The 19,953-nt window shown below is 42.8% G+C and overlaps 1 protein-coding gene across 5 annotated transcripts in view; it reads right to left on the reverse strand.

The window, feature by feature from the left end:
- Positions 1 to 19,953, reverse strand: part of LOC137369373 (endophilin-A1-like) — a 201,514-nt gene that overhangs the window by 56,539 nt on the left and 125,022 nt on the right. The window contains exons 2-4 of one of the 5 annotated variants that reach the window (XM_068030489.1): positions 17,383 to 17,471; positions 6,065 to 6,133; positions 4,019 to 4,123 (exon numbers count right to left, since the gene is read on the reverse strand). In XM_068030489.1, the coding sequence (XP_067886590.1) occupies positions 4,019 to 4,054 (36 nt within the window). In that variant the 5' untranslated portion in view covers positions 4,055 to 4,123; positions 6,065 to 6,133; positions 17,383 to 17,471. Of the gene's footprint in view, positions 1 to 4,018; positions 4,127 to 6,064; positions 6,134 to 17,382; positions 17,472 to 19,953 lie in introns of all 5 variants that reach the window. The other 4 variants (XM_068030488.1, XM_068030492.1, XM_068030490.1 and 1 more) reach the window with 4 other exon arrangements.

The following is a 19,953-nucleotide window of genomic DNA, read 5'->3' on the forward strand; positions in this document are numbered from 1 at the left end:
CGACCTCTCCGAGCCTGAACTACCTTCTCTCAGTCATGAGAAAGCCGTGCAACAGTTATTGGACAATGTCCAGGCCACACAAACGGCCGCCACGGTCAAAATGGGACTGAAGAAGAAATGTTGTCAGGCATATTTCGACGGCAAGGTGAAGCCTATCGAATATGATATAGGACAGAAAGTTATGCTCCAGGTCCACCAGCCTGGCACATTCCTGTCCCCTAAGTATTTTGGCCTCCACTCCATAGTGGACAAAGCTAGTCCCTCGGTGTACAAAGTCCTGCCGGACTCTGGGAAGACCAGATGGTATATTGTAAACCAATTAAAATTGTTCAGCAAACAGAGTAACCACCAGCATCATGTGTTGATGGACGCGTGCGTGGCATCATCTCTTTGCCATTGCCACAAGTGCCGCAAGCGGGGCAGGCCATAGGGAACGTTCAAGAGACCCATCAACAACAATCACCTCTGAATCAGGGCCAAAGACGAAGAAGGCCTAGGCAGATACCGATCTCCCCGACCTGGACTTGCTTATGGGGGAACAGGCGTTTAAATTGCCTGGATGCTGATATTGATCTCAGCCACGTTAATTGGCTATAATAAGAAACTGTAAATAAGAGCAGAAATTACCTTGTGTTCTACAGATAATAAGTAATTTGAAATGAAGCTGTTTATCATGTTTGTGATGTATGGACTGCCAAATACCACATCCACCGAATCAAAGTCTGACCCGGCCCACACTTTCAGAGAACAGCCATATGGTGATATCCGGAGAACACCAAGTGGCTTCAACCCGTGATGCATCGGAAAGTAAGGGTCATCCATATCATGGACCATTCCTAGCCACAACTGGGCGGCTAGGCAGTTGGTTCAGTATTTACTTGGACTTGCAATGGATTAGCTGAAACCCACCAGTCATTTGTCAAAGTCATTCAGAAAGCCGAGGGAACTGGGCGAAAGATTGAAACAATTAGAGTAACCAACTGGTGGGATGATATTTTGAATTGGGATACCAACATTGTGATTTTGATGTATCAAATGTATACTCTGATTATATTTAAACGTTGGGAAGGTGGAAATGGACTGGTATGTGCGAAAACGCGAGCGAATGATAGATATAACTAAATCTAACATGGCATGGACTTGAATATCTGCTGTCGCGAGGTGGGGTATGATCAGGACTCCTTTATGAGCCAATTTTCTAACGCTTAATGGATCAAAGGGGGGACTGTAGCCGGATGGCGAACAGCTAAGCAGCTGCAGAGCATGAAGGGAAAAATAGCCAGCCTTACACAAGGACAAGGACTGTGAAATAGCTGCAGTTGCAGTTTAACGAACCCAGCCTGCAGAATAGACAGTGTGTGATAAGATGTGCTCCGAACGACACTGTGAGCGGTTGTGAAGGTTGCTGGACAAGGATGGATAAGAAGGACATGGCCAGCAGAGGTATTTTGTTTTGCTTTGCAACTAACACTAACTCCAAGTCATGGGTGTATATGACTAAGAACATTCTCTAGGCTGGGAACAACTGGATAAAAAGGGAAGGCTAGGAGCCTCCAAAGGAAGAAGACCAGCAGGACCATCGCAGAAAGGGTACCCTGAATTCGGGCTTCAGTGAAGAGAATCCATCAGAGGGAAACTGATCACCTCGCCTTGCAACGGGTAGTATTTAAGTCCAAGCCATGGGTCTTGTGATTTATTGTAACAAGTAACAAGTAGTTTAACAGTTGAAATAACAGCAGATTTAAGTATCAATAAAAGCGTTTACATGAAGTATCTTGTGCAGGTGTCTTTTGTCCGCCACGTCAGTTGACACCCTAGTTTGAGGGTCAACACTTCAAAAGAACATAGACAAGTTGGTGGAATGGGCAGATAAGTGGCAGATGAAGTTCAATGCAGAGAAATGTGAGGTGACTCATTTTGGTAGGAAGAACATGGAGAGACAATATAGAATAAAGGGCACAATTCTAAAGGGGATGCAGGAGCAGAGGGAACTGGGTGGATATGTGCATAAGTCATCAAAGGTGGCAGGACAGGTTGATAGAGCAATTAATAAAGTATACAGTATCCTGGGCTTTATTAATAGGGGCATAAAGTATAAGAGCAAGGAAGTTATGTTGAACTTGTATAAGACACTAGTTCGGCCTCAGCTGGAGTATTGCATCCAGTTCTGGGCGCCGCACTTGAGGAAAGATGTGAGGGCATTGGAGAGAATACAGAAGAGATTCACGAGAATGGTTCCAGGGATGAGGAATTTCAGTTATGAAGATAGATTGGAGAAGTTAGGACTGTTGTCCTTGGAGAAGAGAAGGCTGAGAGGAAATTTGATAGAGGTATTCAAAATCATGAGGGGTCTGGACAGAGTAGATAGAGAGAAACTGTTCCCACGTGTGAAAGATCGCGAATGAGAGGGCAGAGATTTAAATTGTTTGGTAAGAGAAGAAAAAGTGACATGAGGAAAAACATTTTAATGCAGCGAATGGCTTTGGTCTAGAATGCGCTGCCTGAGAACGTGGTGGAGGCAGGTTCAACTGAAGCATTCAAAAGGGAATTAGACAGTTATAGGAAAAGGAAGAATGTGCAGGGTTACAAGGGGAAGGCCAGGGAATGGCTCTTTCAGAGAGCCAGTGCAGACACGATGGGACAAATGGCCTCCTTCTGTGCTGTAACAATTCTGTGATAACAGCCAATACAATCTTATTGTATTTTAGAGATACAGCACTGAAACAGGCCCTTTGGCCCACCGAGTCTATGCCGACCATCAATCACCCATTTTTACTAATCCTACAATAATCCCATATTCCTACCACATCCCCACCTTCCCTCAATTCCCCCACTTATACTAGGGGCAATTTATAATGGCCAATTTACCTATCAACCTGCAAGTCTTTGGCTGTGGGAGGAAACCGGAGCACCCGGCGAAAACCCACGCAGTCACAGGGAGAACTTGCAAACTCCACACAGGCAGTACCCAGAATCGAACCCGGGTCGCTGGAGCTGTGAGGCTGCGGTGCTAACCACTGCGTCTCTGTGCCGCAGTGATAACATTCAGAAATATTTGGAGTGTTGGTCCAATCAATGCTTTACTGAGCTGAATATTATTTCAGTTTTAAGTATATTGAGGAAAAGAAAAACAGCATTGTTTACTTAGAGTTTGCTGAGCGCATACCTTGACTTTGTCAATAATAACAGGAGTGCAATTAAGAAGGAAAAACGTCACTGTGTCAGCTACAGAAAAGATGCATGAAAAGTAAATGTGCAAACCAGCAGTGGAGAGAAGTTAAGTGAACTTAAACAGGTAACTACACACAACATTCAGCATGGTCAAGAAACCTCTATCTTTACAATCCTTGGTGACAACAGCCCTTAATTCAATCTGAAGTGTAAGTTGTCCCTTGTGATTAATCATTCCTCCATTAATTCAGGGCTTCCCAGGACTTGACCCTCTCTTGCATCTTACATTACTGACTTCATCAAAGCCCATCTGTTCCATTGCTGATAACACTATTCTTTCAGATCACACACATTCAGGAGAAACCACCTCCAATTTTCTTGCAGTGCAACAGTTGAATCATATTTTGGTTTCCTCCGTGCCCTCAAAGAGGTAATGAAAATCTTATTTTTCTCAATGTTTAGTCTAGCTGAAACCTACCACCTCTTACTATTCATGGTTCAACCTTTCTTGGCATTCTTATCCTAGAAATTGAGGAGTGTAGGAGCAATCCATGCACCTGAATGGTGAAAGCCAAAGTGCACACGATATTAGGCCTCATTTTGATTGAACCAGTGAACTGTGGACTGTCCCAGGCAGCATGCTGGTGAAGGAACACCCTGCGATACCAGTAGCAGCACTCAGGTAAATGATTACAAGGGGTGATTGGGAAGAGGAAGTGAGCAGAATGGGAAGGAAGCTATCCTAATCTCCTCCACTCCACAACCTCCCTGTATCGCCAAACTCACTCATTGAACAAACAATTGAAATACAGTCAGTTACGATTTTCTATCAAATCACCCAACTTGCCGTTGCCTCCTGTCCGTCATATCTTTTCAATCCCATGTCGATATAACATTACAGCTGATTGAACATTGGAGCTCTTTGCCTCAGTTCTGATGTTCATTGCAGATGCTTCTGAGGCAAAACAGTAGGGATTAGAGAATGTATGCATTAGGTGGGAGAGTCAGTATAACATTGCTATTATAGAGGGAATACAAATGGCCAACGATTGCACTGGTTTCAGTGGAAGCAATAATGAAATGGCTCAGTAAATGGCAAAGCTTTGTTGGCAAATGGCATCTAAGCAACTTCACTGCACTTGGTCAGAATGCTAAGTTTTCGTCACCCTCTTCCTCCTTGTCCCAACATCATCACCATGTTCAAACCAACTTTGATTGTACAATCCTCCACTCCAACTGATTCTTTCCAAGGGCCACAAAACAATGGAATTCCTTACCTCCATCAATCCTACCTGCCTCCAACAATCTTCAAACTTTTAAAACTGAAGCGTAGCATTACCGTGTCATTCCTTCCTGATTCACTAGCCGTCTCTCTTATTTCTTTTAAAATATTGTAGTGTCTGCTCTTGGTTTATACTTAATTTAAAAAAAAGCAAACTGCAGAAGAAATTCAGAATGTAACATAATGACATTCACAGCAGTTCTGAGTGTTTACCATATTTTAACTCCAATTCACCAAACCTCCTTTAGTATTTCAAAAGAAAAAGAATTTAAAATGATGGATTCTTTGACTTTGCCAGAGCTGTGGTTTAGTGAGTTTCTTTAGTACACTTTGATCAGCAAGCTAGCCTATGCACTTCTGATTAAAGTTACAACCTTTGAACATAATGGCAAACATGTTTTTCAGTCAAGCACGATTTGACATGATTTGCATTGCAATACATCATTGCTCCTTAATAATTTCATGTTGCTTGCATCAGGTGTGAGTTTCCTCAGTGCCTCTCCCGCTGTCTGCCGTAACTGACAAAAAGCTCACTTCCGCGCATAAACCGGGTTTCTGCTAAAGTCACTACGGAGGAGTGGGAGAAACACCAAGGAAATTCACTCCCATAATTGTAATGAAAATCATATTTTCAAGCTCTGTTCTTCTTTCTCTTCACTGCTGAAGATAGTGACCGTCTCTTGCTGCACAGACCTAATGTCAAAAGCACAAAACATGACAACTAACAATGAATATTATATTTGTTCCAAATCTAATTGATAGAGAACCACAGAATTGTTACAGCACCCATCGTGTCTGCACCGGCTCTCTGAATGAGCAATTCACCTAATGCCATTCCCGCGCCTTCTCCCCGTAACCCTGCGCATTCTTCCTTTTCAGGTAACAGTCTAATTCCCTTTTGAATGCCTCCACCACACTCTCAGGCAGTGCATTCAAGACCTTAACTACTCGCTGCCTGAAAAAGATTTTCTCATGTCGCTTTTGCTTCTCTTGCCTATTACTTTAAATCTGTGCCCTCTCGTTCTCGATCCTTTCACAAGTGGGAACAGTTTCTCTCTATCTACTCTGTCCCAACCCATCATGATTTTGAATATCTCTAACAAATCACCTCTCAGCCTTCTCTTCTCCATGGCAAACAGGGCCAACTTCTCCAATCTATCTTCGTAACTAAAGTTCCTCATCCCTGGAACCATTTTCCTGAATCTTTTCTGTACTCTCTCCAATGCCTTTACATCTTTCCTAAAGTTTGGCGCCCAGAACTGGATGCAGTGCTCCTGCTGAGGCTGAACTAGTGTCTTATGCAACTTCAACATAACCTCCTTGCACTTGTACTCTACGCCCCTCTGAATAAAGCCTAGGATACTGTATGCATCAGAGGTTTTGGAATGTTTTGCACCTGTGGTCTGTTACAATGTGCTAGTTATGGGCGAAATCTTGCAAACTACCTTTTCAACATAAATGAAAAGCCAACCCTTGCACAACAATAATAAACAGATGTCCAATATGGGGTGGTATCCAATTCATCCTGTCGGCTCTAACTAAATGGCATATTCAGGGATAACTAGAGTAAAAAGGTAAATTCATTCTCAGCATGGTAGATGCATCACTTACTTTTTCCATTTCTTTGAAGTCATCATCCAGTTTGGTCCCTTCTGCACCACCAACCTTTTCACTGACACGCTGTGGAAACACAACACACATACAAAGGTAAGTCTATAGGAACACACGTGTGGAAAGGTCTTAAAGAACCAGTTATATAATGAATCATTGAATGGTTACAGCACAGAAGGAGGACATTCGGCCCATCATGTCCTTGCTGGCTCTCTACAAGAGCAATTCAGCTAGGCCCACTCCCCTACCTTTTCCCCATAGCCCTGCAAATCTTTCCTCTCCAGATAATTATCCAATTCCCTTTTGAGCATTAATATGGATGAGTCTGCTCTTAATTAATAAACAAATTACTGGTACAATCTGGTGAGGAGGAGTTAAAGGGCTCCCCTCTTTTCGCTCTCCTGTTTGACCACAACAAATTTATTTCTTTTTTAAGTGGATATACATGCCAATTCAGTGAGTATTTATCTGTTTACGGGCCATGATCAGAAAAAGAGCCAATTGGACAGGTTTTCTTGAGTTTAACAAAGAAAGAGGTTAACTTTATTGTACTTAAATCAATGAATAAAAATAATAAAATACTCTCCAACTTTCTCACACACACACACACACACACACACACAAATAGGTTACAGACTGGGGAAGGATAGATTGGTCGCATTAGAGTCCATAGAAATATATGAGGTATACAGTCTGTGGAGGTTGGTGACTCGACTTGCTTCAGGCTGAATTCGGTGGTCACGCAACTTTCCTTTTGTTGTCCTGAGGCTTCCGGTTTGAAGACATCTACACTGATTCGGTGGTTCTCCAGCTTCCAGTCTGAAAAGCTGGACGCTTATTCAGTGGTTCTCCGGGAGGTAGCAATATGTCTGAATTTCTTCAAAGGAGATCTCTGTTCTTTTTGGAAAATTCTCTACTCTCTAGCTCCCCCATCAGGCCTAAGTCATTAAGCACAGTGAGCATTGATCAGTGAACAGACTAACACAATCAAACACAGATCAATTAAACCACTGAACACTACAGTCTGCAGCAAGGAATATGCCTCGCTGCTCACGGTCAGCAAATAGAGTTTGAAACTTGCAAAGTTTGAGTGGTTCATCTCCACCAGTTTTATATTCAGGCTTCCAGCCAGTGGATTAAAAAAAATCATTCAACCTAGCATGTTTCCGTGACATTACAAAGGGATAGAATTGCTGTAGGGATGAGCACATACTCTGCACGACACATGCCATGCATTATACAGGACCATTGAGTGGGGACACGCAGTTTTAATCTTCAGTCCTCTCCACCAATAAAGCCCTAATCAAAACCAAATTAATATGGGAAACAAATTAATCTACGATTGTTACCTCCTAAGGGTTTTGTAATGCAATGAAAACTGGAGGAGCTTCACTCATTGAGCTGCTATTACGTATTTCCTGTGTGCTAACTTAGCCCGGTATTTTTTCAGTAGCTTAGTTAATAATAATCTTGCCTCTGAGTCAGAATGTTACGGTTTCAATCCCCCATCACCCCAGCTCTCGCAACTGAGCACAGGAATTGGACTGGCACTGAATACAAAATTGAGACTGTTCTGCATTATCATTCAAGTGAGCCATTGACCTAGGTCCTGTTTCCATATTCAGATTGACATAGAAAATGTCACTATTTGAAGAAGCACAGGCCATTCTCCTGGTGTCCTGGCCAAACATTTCACTTCAACCAAAACAGATAAACTGGCTATTTATCTCATTATGGGACTTCATTGTGTGTAATTGGGTGCCACATTTGCCTATGTAATAAAAGTAATTGTACATAAAAACTAATTGATTGATTATGACGGGCTTTGAGGCAGTGAAAAAGTAACAGCATTATATGCATTAATGTTTTGCTACAAAAAAGGCAACATTTCAAAAAGCTATGCTTGTGCTAATATCAGGGCTAGGTTCCTTGTGCGAGGTAAGTAACAGTAGCAGGCACAGATCACTACGGCTTCTATAATCCAGAATGAACGCAGAACAGCAGAACGAATCTCAAACTGACACATGGTTAAAATCACCAAGAACTTGCTATTTATCGGATTTGCAGTTAAATTGATTTAACGATATTCCAAAAATTATAGGCACCACAGGTTAAATCGCAAATGGAATAATTGGAATTGAAGTAGAACTAGTGTGAAAGAGAGTGATGTTACACATTGCACTAGTGATTGAGCAGAATTTAAAGCTGCCCCAAAAATCACATTTTGCAGCGATTGTCTCCAGAGTCAGGTGACACAAGCTGATGACAACTCAGACAATGTCAGCAGAGCATCTGTCTTCAATCAAACCAAATTATAATCCATCTAGCAACGCAACTGAAACATTTGCTTGAATACCTGGCGACATCTTATATCAGCTGTCACATTAGATCCTCTGTAGAAGGGCAGCCAAACTGGTGACCATTACCAAAATCTGTCTGGTGACTGTATGATTACTGTTTCTACAATAGTGACAGGATGCTAATATAATGACAGACCTACCTTCATAACTAGAACATTATTTTAGTAATTACAGGACGCGCTTCAGGGAATCTCGTGTTGCTGTGCCAAAATACTGATACTTAAGTCACAATATTAGTGAGTTTTAAAAATCCATAGCATAAAGTAGTTAATTTACTAAAATTATCAACATATTATGTTGGTACTTTGAGAAACACGTCAAAATCAGGGGAATGTAAAGCACTGGTGATATTTACAGTGCCACTGAGTTCAGTTTTGGTCATCGTACTTAGGAAACAATAAACATTTGAAAAGACACAAAAAAATGTAATAGAAGTGATGTTGCATCTATTTTAATGAAGTATTAAGAGCTAACGAGAACTCGTTTTGTTCTAATTCTGAAAGATTAAGAAGTGAAGAGGGTAGAGAGAAAGGGTTCAAAGTTCAAGGGATCATGCATTGCGTCCAAAAGGGACCATGAAAAGGTGTAGTGGGACATTATTTTAAGCCAATGAAATCCTGAGCTAGTCCGCAAGTCAAGGAGAAATTTTATCTAACTTGAGACCTGTTAAGAAGCAGCATGGTGATGTAGCTTATTGCATCTCCTACTTGCTGCACCTTGGACTGTAAGATGCATGTGCATTCTGAACCAACGTTGGGACATGGATAAGAGCAGAGGGCTGATACTTTCCCCAGATGAAGGGAAGTAAAATTCTGAAGGAAAGCCACTCTTGACTTCTTAATGAACTAAATAGATGGGATATAAAGCAGCAGCAGAATTGGAACTGGCACAGACCGGCATATGGCGAGAAGCAACAAAGTGAAAGAAGAGAGAAAAATTAATACATTTTACAAATACAACTTTTAAAGAACTGTGAAACTTGCTGCCAGCTAGCATTCTGGATATAAATGCAGATGAAATCATTGTAGGAATTTCCTTATTCAACTTGATAGCTGGGTGTCAAAGGAAGAAAGGAGTATAGAATGAAATGATGGGATAAACTGGGCAGAGGACCTTCTCTGATTCCTACTTGATAGTGCTTGATACTGACATCAGACAAACCTATCTGCTGTGGTGGCCCAATGTCTAGTTATAGAAGCAGACAATTCTGCTACAAATGTCAGATTACATTCACAGCATGATCAAACTTAAGCAACGACAGATTCGAACCCAGTGTAGAAGGGCTGGATCAGAGAATTAGCTAGACATTGATAAATATGATTTGATACATGTAAGCAAGGAAATGCAGATAATTTAGCAAGATTGATTTATTTTACACTACCAGGAATTTCTTGTAAGTAACTTTGATGAAGGATCAAGTTCTAACCATGATTAGGTTTCCAATCCAAATAAATAATTTATTCATATTCTGCAGTGCTTCATGAATCTTATGTGATTTAAAACTGTAATTATTGGAAGCATACTTATTGGTATTGAAAATTATATATTCTGTCTAATCAATAGCACAATGAAAAATATCCGGCAATTCTCCAGTACTGCATCACAGTTTCCCCTGCTGTCTTCATGGAGCATCTTAGCTTAATTCAGTGTTTGAACAAAATGAAATTACTTATTTACTAGATATAAAATGCTGGGCTGAACCTTAACTTGCTGGAGCACATGGGTTTCAGAGTGGGGAGTGGGGGTGGTTAAAAGTTCAGACTTTAACAACTCGTAAGGAAACTGACTTCAACCCATCAACTTACACATTTAACTGCAACATGTTAGGCTGCATGTGAGCTGCTCAACAAATTACAGTTTTAAATCAATAGTTAGCAGTGCATTTCTTCTTGCTAAAAAGAACAGGCAGTTTCCTTAAAACTCCTGCATCTTGGTTCTTCCTGGGAAGAACAGACATTTTGTCTTCACCTCACAGGCCTTACAATGTAGAATGCAGTGTTGCAAATTAGGTGGCCACCTTAAGCTGCTAGCAAAGTCATCTCTTATCTGTTCCTTGTTAAATTTCTTTAAAAAATATAAATTCAGGTCTCCAGTCAGTGGATTAAAGAAAATTATCATTCAACAAAGAACATTGGCATGACACCTTCCCACCAGGTGAAATGAAATGTGGCGACAGGGACATTTCATTATGAGTTCGCAAAATTAAAAAGAAACTGTACACACTCACTCATTCACAAACACTCACTCATCAGTCTCACACTGTCATAGCCAGGCTCTGGTTAGGTTTTTTTTAAATCCAGGATGATTCTGTGCTGAGCTTGACTCTAGATAAAGTGACAGATCTCACCTTGTTTTTCCCTGTATTGTGAATAATCTTTAGGCGGTAAGGTTGCAGAAGCAGGCTCCAACGAAAACATCTTGCATTCTGGGTTTTGAATTTCTCCATAAAGGTCAAAGGATTGTGCTCAGTATAAGCTAAGGTCTCTCTATATCCATTTTGGACATATACCTCAAAGTGTTTGAGAGCCAGAAACAGTCCCAGGGCTTCCTTCTCCACAGTAGACTATCTCCTTCGATGTTTGTTTAATTTTTTAGAGAAATATCCAACTGATCTCTCAATGCCTGACTCATTATCTTGGAACAGGACAGCACCTACCCCTAGGTCACTAGCATGAACTGTCACCTTAAATGGTTTGTTAAAGTTTGGAGCTGCCAGCACTGGTTTGTTTGTTAAGATGGCTTTCAGCCTCTCGAAAGCTGTTTGGCACCTCCCTGAAAACACTACCTTTGCTTTTTTCAGTAACAAGTCTGTCAGCAGGGCAGCTAAAGTGCTGAAGTTAGGGATGAACTTGCGGTAAAGCCCACACATCCCCATTATTTCCCATTTAGTTGTGGGGACGGGAAAATCCATCACCGCCTGTACCTTTGCTTCTCTGGGCAGCACCCACTCTTGACCTAGGTAGGTTATCTGAGCTTTAGCAAACTCACTCTGCGCAAGATTTACCACTAGGTCAGCTGACTGTAACCTTCGGAAGAGATCTTCTAACTGGTCTAGATGGTTCCATCATGTGTCGCTGTATACTAACAGATCATCCAGGTACACTACTCAGTGGGTAGGCCAGCCACTATGTGGTTCATCAACCTTTGGAAGGTGGCTGGGGCATTTCAGCATCCAGAGGGCATCACCTGGCAGTGGAATAAGCCGCCTAGGGTGACAAAAGCTGAGATCCCTTTAGCTCGGGTGGTTAAGGGAATCTGCCAAGAGCCTTTTAACAAGTCTATTTTGATAATGTATGTGACATTTCCTACTCTATCTGTGCAATCTTCCAGGTGGGGAATTGGGTAGGGATCAGCTCAGGTCACTGCATTAATCTTTCTGTAATCAATGCAGAGTCTTGTTGAGCCATTGGGTTGGAGTATCAGCACAACTGGGGAACTCCAACTGTTCTGACTGGGCTCAGTCAGCTTGTGCATATACTGAATTTCCTCCAGAACCTGGGTCAGTTTCATGGGACCTAGGTGATAGGGATTTTGTTTTACGGGAGGGGTCTCTCCTACATCCACATCATGTAAGTTTAGAGTTGTGCACCCTGGTTTGTCCCTGCAGATCCCTTTAAGTGCTGTGAGCAGCCTTGTTAGGTATCCTCTCTGTTCTGCATTTAAATAGGCGAGTACATTGTCTAATTTTCCTAACATTTCAGTGTTAGCTAACTGGACGGTAAGGGGCTGATTTGGGAATCCTCCAAGTCTCCCTCTAACTCATTCTCACTGTTTCAGTGCTGTATCTCTAACTAACTAACTATCCCTTTTGCCCTCCTCTTTCCTGACTGCCTGACAGACCTGTGCTTGTTTATCCCCTTCCCGGCTGTGATACCGTTTTAACATATTGATGTGGCACAGCCTTTGCTTTTTCTTATGATCTAGGGTGTCAATTATACCATTCACTTAGCTAATTCTCTTTACTACTCTGTACGGCCACTGAACTGGGCTTTCAATGGTTCTCCCTGTATTGGTAATAGCACTAACACATGGTCTCCGGGCGGAAATGTTCTGGCCTCGGCATGTTTATCTGCCTGCCTTTTCATAGCTGTCTGGGAGGTTTTTAGGTGTTACTGAGCCACTGAAAAGGCTATCGTGAGCCGTTCTCAGAACATGAAGATGTAATCTAACAGCAAAGATTTGTCCCTGTGTCAAAAAAACCTTTCCTTGATTAGTTTTAGAGGACCTCTCACATTGTGTCCATAAACTAATTCAAAGGGACTAAAGCCAATGGATTCATTGGGTGAGTCCCTGATAGCAAACAGAAAAAATCCCAGCCCTTTGTCCCAGTCATGGGGGTACTCACAGCAGTATGCCCTGATCATTGTCTGTAGGGTCCAGTGGTACCACTCCAAAGCCCCTTGTTACTGTGGGAGGTAGACTGAGGGCTTTAGCTGGGTTATGCCTAGATTACCCATGACCTTTTGAAAAATACTGGACATAAAATTTGTGCCCTGATCTGAATGAATCTCAGCAGGCAGCCCATATCAGGTGAAGAATTGGGTTAGCCCCTCCACCACTACCTTGACAGAGATAGTTCTTAGAGGGATAGCCTCTGGATATCGGGTAGCCACATCCATAATGGTGAGAAGATACTGGTAGACCCTTTTTGTTTTCAGCAGGGGCCCCACACAATCCTGCAGCACTCTGTTGAATGGTTCCCCATAAGCTGGCATGGGAATTAGGGGTGCAGGTTTCATTGCCAGTCGAGGCTTCCCCACAATCTGGCACGTGTGGCAAGTCTTGCAGAACTCCACCACATTCTTGTGGAGTTGTGGCCAGTGCAAATGCTGTCTGATGTGGGCTTGGGTTTTTTTGATACCGACATGTCCAGCCATTGGAATCTCGTGGGCTATTCTCATTATTTCCCCATGGTACCTCAGCGGCACCACTGTGAGGCATGTCTGTGAGGAGGTCTCCACTTCCTCATCACGACCTCATTCTTTAAATAGTAGCACTCTGAAACTCCCTCTGCTTCAGCTTCAGTATGGGCAGTCTGTGCTAATTTCTTTAACCCTGGATCAGCTTGCTCAGCCTCAACCAAGAAAGACCTGAACACTTCCTTTGGTTCCTTTAAATTCCTGAAGAAGGTTTCAGATAACCAGACAGTAGGGTCATCTGTCTGCAGTGCCAGTTCAACTTCCTCTGACAGAGCTTGTTTGGTCATGGACTGGGTCACCACACAGTCAGAGAAAACACCAGGGACCTTTTTCTGTAACTGTTCTGTCTCCCTGACCTTGTTCAGTCTCTCTAAGACCAGTGGGGAAGCTACCACCTTTGCCCTCATCGGATCATTACCCAGGAGCAAGTCGACCCCATCCACAGGTAAATGAGTGATAATCCCCACGGTTACTGGCCCTGAAGTAAGGTCACACTGCAGGTGCACTTGATATAAAGGTATGGGCATATACCTTCCCCCGAAACCATTTACTAATACTCTAGCATTCAATGCACTCTCTGGAGGAAAGGTCATGCCTTTTCCCAGCAGAAGGGATTGGGTGGCTCCTGTATCCTTAAGTATGACTATGGGCTTACTTGCCTCACTCAAGGGGTATGGGGTCACTTTTCCTCTGGACACAAAATCCTGGTAACTCTCAGATTTCGTGAAGTTCTCCCGTACTCACAGCGGTATATTTACTGGGTTTTACTGCTGCAGTTAAAGCCACAGCCTGGTCTGCTGTGCTTTCCATCAGGGCCCTTTTTCCTGCACTAGTCTGGTGTATCCTGACTAATCCTATGGGATTTCCCTGTAACTTCCAACAGTCAGCTCGAAGGTGACCTGCCTTGTTACAATGGAAACATACAAGCTTTCAGGAATCACTCCTGGGTCTCAGCACCTTCCTTTTTGGCCTGAGGTCATCCCTCTGTGTTTCCAGCTCTCCCTTCTCACCCATGGTTATTCATCCTCCTATCACCCTGCCACCTTCTGTCAGTTTCAGGTTTTTGGCGATGACTAGGGAAGGGTTTTCCTTGGGGCAAGGGCTTGTGTATAATCATCAGCCAGGATTGCTGCCTGCCTGGCTCTTGGAACCTTTTGTTCCTCCACGTGAAGCAAGTTTTTGAACTGCTCCGGGAGAATCACATCTCTGAGGTTTTCATAGGTGGACTCTACCTTAAGTGCCCATAATCCATCAGTCGAAAGCCAGTTGCTTCACCCTTTCGACCTCATCTGAGTTTGTTCCGGCTGCTTTCAGAAGTTCAGAATTTCTGGCAGTACGCTTCCAGGATTAGCTCATATCTTTCCTCTTGTGGGGGAGTCCAGAACTAGGGGGCATGGTTTTAAAATCAGGGGTTGCTCTTTTAGGACAGATGAGGAGAAATTTTTTCTCTCAGAGGGTTGTGCGACTTTGGAACTCTCTGCCTCAGAAGGTGGTGGAGGCGGGGTCATTGAATAATTTTAAGGCGGAGGTACATAGGTTCTTGTTAGGCAAGGGAATCAAAGGTTATCAGGGGTAGATGGGAGTGTGGAATTTGAGGCACAAACAGATCAGCCGTGATCCTATTGAATGGCAGAGCAGGCTAGAGGGGCCAAATGGCCTATTACTGCTCCTAATTCGTATGTTCTTATGTGCTCAGGATAGCATTTTTGGTCAACTCATAGTCTGATGAATTCTCATCAGACAAAAGGGAATAAACCTCATTGGCTTTTCCCGTTAATTTGCTTTGCAGTAGCAGGGTCCAGCGCTCCACTGGTCACTTCAACTGTTTTGCAAGCTTTTCAAGTGAGATGAAAAATGCTTCCACATCCCCCTCATTGAACTTTGGAATCAACTGGGAGAACTTTAAGACGTCAGCATTCAGTCCTGAGTTAGGAATTGTTCCCTCACTAGCGGTGCCTGCACGAGTTGCATTGGGTATTCTCCTAGTTAGTTCGAGCCACCTTAATTCCCTTTCCTCCTTCTCCATCTGCAAAGCTCTTTCTTTTCCCCTTTCCTGGAATTCTCACTTCTTTTTCTCTCTCTGAAATTCTAATCCTAGTCTCCTTTGTTCTAGCTGTATTTTGGCTAATGTTGTTCTGCCTGTTTTCAACTCTAAACCTGTCTCTGAGACTTCAGTTTCAAGTGAAAAATGGTTGACCACATATTTTAGGATTTCAAGCTTCCTAGCTTTTGGACGGATAGTAATCTCTAACTGCCCAGCTACATTCCTCAACTCTTTAACAGATAGGGCTGTTAACCTGCCCCAAGTTACTTCACTCTGGTCTAGGAAGGTATTGGCCTTGAATGTGGACATTTTAGTACTCTAGCATTGAAAACCACAAGAAAGCCACAAGAAAACCAGTATTGAAATTTTTAAACTTTGCAAGGGATCAACTTGGTTTCCCGCTTCCAATTTCCCATTTGTCTTTGGGTTTGATCCCGGAGGAGCCCTCAAAATTCTGTTACGGTCAGGTGAGAAGGGGTCAAAGGTGTTCCCTCTTTTCCCTCTCCTTGTTTGATCGCAACAGATTTAATTCCTTTTTAAAGTGCATGCACTGGCCAATTCAGTAGGTGTTTGATTACTTACTTGCTATGATCGTAACAAGAACCAATCAGACAGCTTTTCTTGAGTTTAACAAAGAAAAAGGTTAATTTTATTGTATTTGAACTGAACTAAGCAGCATAATGAACTATGTGCCAACTTTCACACACACAGACACACACACTAGAGGTTCTTACACACACAAATAGGTTACAGAGTGGAGAATGGTAGATTGGTCGAGTTAGAGTCCATAGAAAAAAATGTATACAGTCTGTGGAGTTTGGTAATTCAGCTGGCTTCTAGCTGAATTCGGTGGTCCTGAGGCTTTTAGTTTGAAGTGACAGATGACTGATTTGATGGGTCTCTTGGAGATAGCAATGCGAATGATTCCCTCCAAAGGGGTTCCTGACTGTAGCTGGAGTATGTAGAGGTTGTCAGTCAGCAGGCAGGGTTCGAAGCTTGCAAGCTGGAATGGAGAGCAAGAGGGAGAGAGAGAGAGAGAGGGACCCCGACTTGAGTCTGCACGTGTCAGAGTCCAGATGCTTCTCAACTTGCTGCAGAGAAACACCAGCTTAAAACCACAGATGGGTGGGGGCTAGTCACATGACAATCACCCAGTGATTCAAGCATAGTAGCTGGCAGCATATTTCTTCTTGCTAAAAAGAACAGGCAGTTCCCTTAATCCTCCTGCATCTTGGTACTTGCTGGGATGAACAGACATTTCGTCTCCACCTCAAAGGCCTTGCAATGTAGGATACAGTGTTGCAAATTAGGTGGCCATCTTAAGCTGCTAGCAAAGTCATCTTTTATCTGTTCCTTGTTAAATTTCTTTGTAAAATGTAAATTCAGGTCTCCAGTCAGTGGATTAAAGAAAATTATCATTCAACAAAGCACGTTGATATGACAGTTACTGTCAGTGGTGAATGAACAGATGGGGATGAGGAATAAATGCACCTGCAAGGTAAGTTGGTGTGAGGAATGATGTGCTGGAGTTTGTCTGGGAAGGCAGCATGAGGGCATTGGGGGATATGTACACATCTGGATGTAGGCGCATGGGGCACTGTACTCATCTTTCCTGCCTTGTGTCGGTCATTAAACCACATTTAGCATTGAATCTACAATTCCTGCTGCTACCCTCCTCTTCTACCTCCAGCCTATCAGTAGGGAGCAGTATCTCCTTAAAGCCCCCAGAATCACATCTAGGCAGGACTTGCTAAAACAAGTTGCAGAGTTGCAGCCTTGGAGTGGGTGCACTCCATATTCGTTCAACTCACTGCATTCTATCCCCAACTTCAGAATTCATTAAATTTTATGTTTTGATCCCTTTAAATACTGGAGTTGAAATGGACTCATGCAGGTTGTCCTCTCACCCTCTTAAGCTAATTGGTCAGGAAACCCGGAAATGAAATATCAATGCAGTGGCTAATTTAAAAAGCGACTGACACGCGCTACACTTACTTCCGGGTTTCGCGTGCACTATCAGACCCTCTGCTTCCAGCTCGTTGGGAACTTAAAATCCAGCCCAGTGTTATACATTATGTTAATACCTGTAATAAACCAAGCACACAATGGGGAACAGTGAAATGTGTTCTTTATATCAATTACCAGAAAAAATTATAATTGAATTGTAACTGTTAATTGGAAGTTATAAGGTGAAATATTAGGGCTGATCCCAGGGAATATGAGCCTGGAATCAGTGTGCACTCGAGTTCATTATGTAGAGTGGGCACCCAGTCTCACTGGAATCTGTGACATTGGCTAATTTGCTTCCTGTACAGCTTGAGCAGCAGACCATAAAACAAGGTGCCAATTAAAGGCAAATGACCACATGTAGGACAATAAAACTGTTGGAGCCTTTCTCAAGATTCAATAAGGGTCATAACAGTTTTACAGGGATTGACAGGATAGATGCTGAGAGGCTGTTTCCCCTGGCTGGACAGTCTAGAACTAGGGGGCATAGTCTCAGGATAAGGGGTCAACCATTTAGGACTAAATGAAGAGAAATCTCTTCACTCACAAGGTTGTGAATCTTTGGAATTCTCTACCCCAGAGAGCTGTGGATAGTCAGTCGTTGAGTATATTCAAGATAGAGATCGATAGGTTTTTGGACACGAAGAGAATCAAGGGATATGGGGATAGTGCAGGAAAATGAAGTTGAAAATGAGGTGGAAAATCAGCCATGATCTTATTGAATGGCAGAGCAGACATTTATGAAGACATAAATCTGAGTCAGCGAGGAAATCGAGGAGTGGCACTGCTTCTAGCCTCCTGCTGACAGATTGGACATTCTGCTATCTGAGGTGGATGTGAGGAGCTCGCCCTGTTTGGCTCTCCAGTACCAAGTCATACACCAGACATGGCAGGCGATGTAGACTGATAACTGAGCCCGAAGACCACTACAGGAGAAGCTAGCACACTTAATAAAATAACCAACTCATGAGGTTATTACTCCACATTTCTTAAGAGTAAATATTGCTTTCCCTCTTGTGGGCTTCTGGAAAGATTTCTGAAATATTTCATTAAGTTCACTTGTGCACATCTGACGGAGGTTTTAAAGGGACCAACAGCATCTGAGGTGAGGGAACCAATTACAATATCAGTTATCTGAAATTCAATACCATTGCTGTTCTCAAGCATAACAATTGCCCTGTAAATTTCAAACTATTGGCATCTCTATTGTTTCACTCCACATTACTCCACAGTCTCCTTGTGTTATTTTTAGAAAAGTTGATTTTGCATCTGTTTCCTTTTGTATAACATTGCCTTCCCATTCAGTCATGTCTTTTTCACGATCAAACTTGTGTCACACGAAGGTCGTGTCCGATTAACTTGATTGAGCGTTTTGAGGAAGTAACAAGGAGGATTGATGAGGGTAGTGCAGTGGATGTTGTCTACATGGATTTTAGTAAGACATTTGACAAGGTCCCACATGGCAGACTGGTCAGAAAAATGAAAGCCCATGGGATACGGGGGAATGTGGCAGGTTGGATCCAGAATTGGCTCAGGGACAGGAAACAAAGGGTAGTAGTCAATAGATGTTTTTAAGGATGGAAAGTGGCTTCCAGTGGCTTTCCATGGGGATCAGTGTTGGGTCCCTTGCTGTTTGTGGGATATATTAATGATTTGGACTTAAATGTGGGAGGCATGACTGGGAACTTTGCAGATGACACAAAAATTGGCCGTGTGGTTGATAGTGAGGAGGATACTGTAGACTCCAGAATGATATCAATGGCTTGGTTGAGTGGGCGGAAAAGTGGCAATGGAATTCAATCCGGTGGAGTGTGAGGTAATGCTTTTGGGAAGAGTAAACAAAGCGAGGGAATACATGATAAACAGGAGGATATTGAGAGGGGTAGAAGAAGTGACAAGCAGATAGAATGGTGAAGAAGGTATATAGAATGCTTTCCTTTATTGGCCGAGGCATAGAATACAAAAGCAGGGATGTAATGCTGGAACTGTATAAAACACTGGTTAGGCCACAACTGGAGTATTGTGTACAGTTTTGGTCACCACATTACAGGAAGGACATTATTGTTCTGGAGAGAGTACGGAGGAGATTTACAAGAATGTTGCCAGGGCTGGAAAATTGCAGCTATGAGGAAAGATTGGATAGGCTAAAGTTGTTTTCCTTAAAACAGAAGAGGCTGAAGGGTGACTTAACTGAGGTGTACAAAATTATGAGGGCCTAAATACAGTAGACAGGAAGGACTTGTTTCCCCTAACAGAGAGTTCAATTACCGGGGGCACAGATTTAAGGTGATTGGTAGAAGGATTAGAGAGGACATAAGGAAAAACTTTTTCACCCAGGGGTGAACTACCTGGATCGGTGGTGGAGGCAGAAACCCTCAATTCTTTTAAAAGGCACCTGGACATGCACCTGAAGTACTGTAACCATGCTGGAAGGTGGGATGATATTGGGTGACTAGTTTTTCTCAGCCGGCACAGACACAATAGGCTGAATGGCCTCCTTCGGTGCCGTAATCTTTCTATGGTTCTAAAATTTCTGTCTTGCATTTTTGTCAGGTTTTT

Source organism: Heterodontus francisci, chromosome 4 (assembly GCF_036365525.1).
Source record: "Heterodontus francisci isolate sHetFra1 chromosome 4, sHetFra1.hap1, whole genome shotgun sequence".
Taxonomy (NCBI): Eukaryota; Metazoa; Chordata; class Chondrichthyes; order Heterodontiformes; family Heterodontidae; genus Heterodontus; species Heterodontus francisci.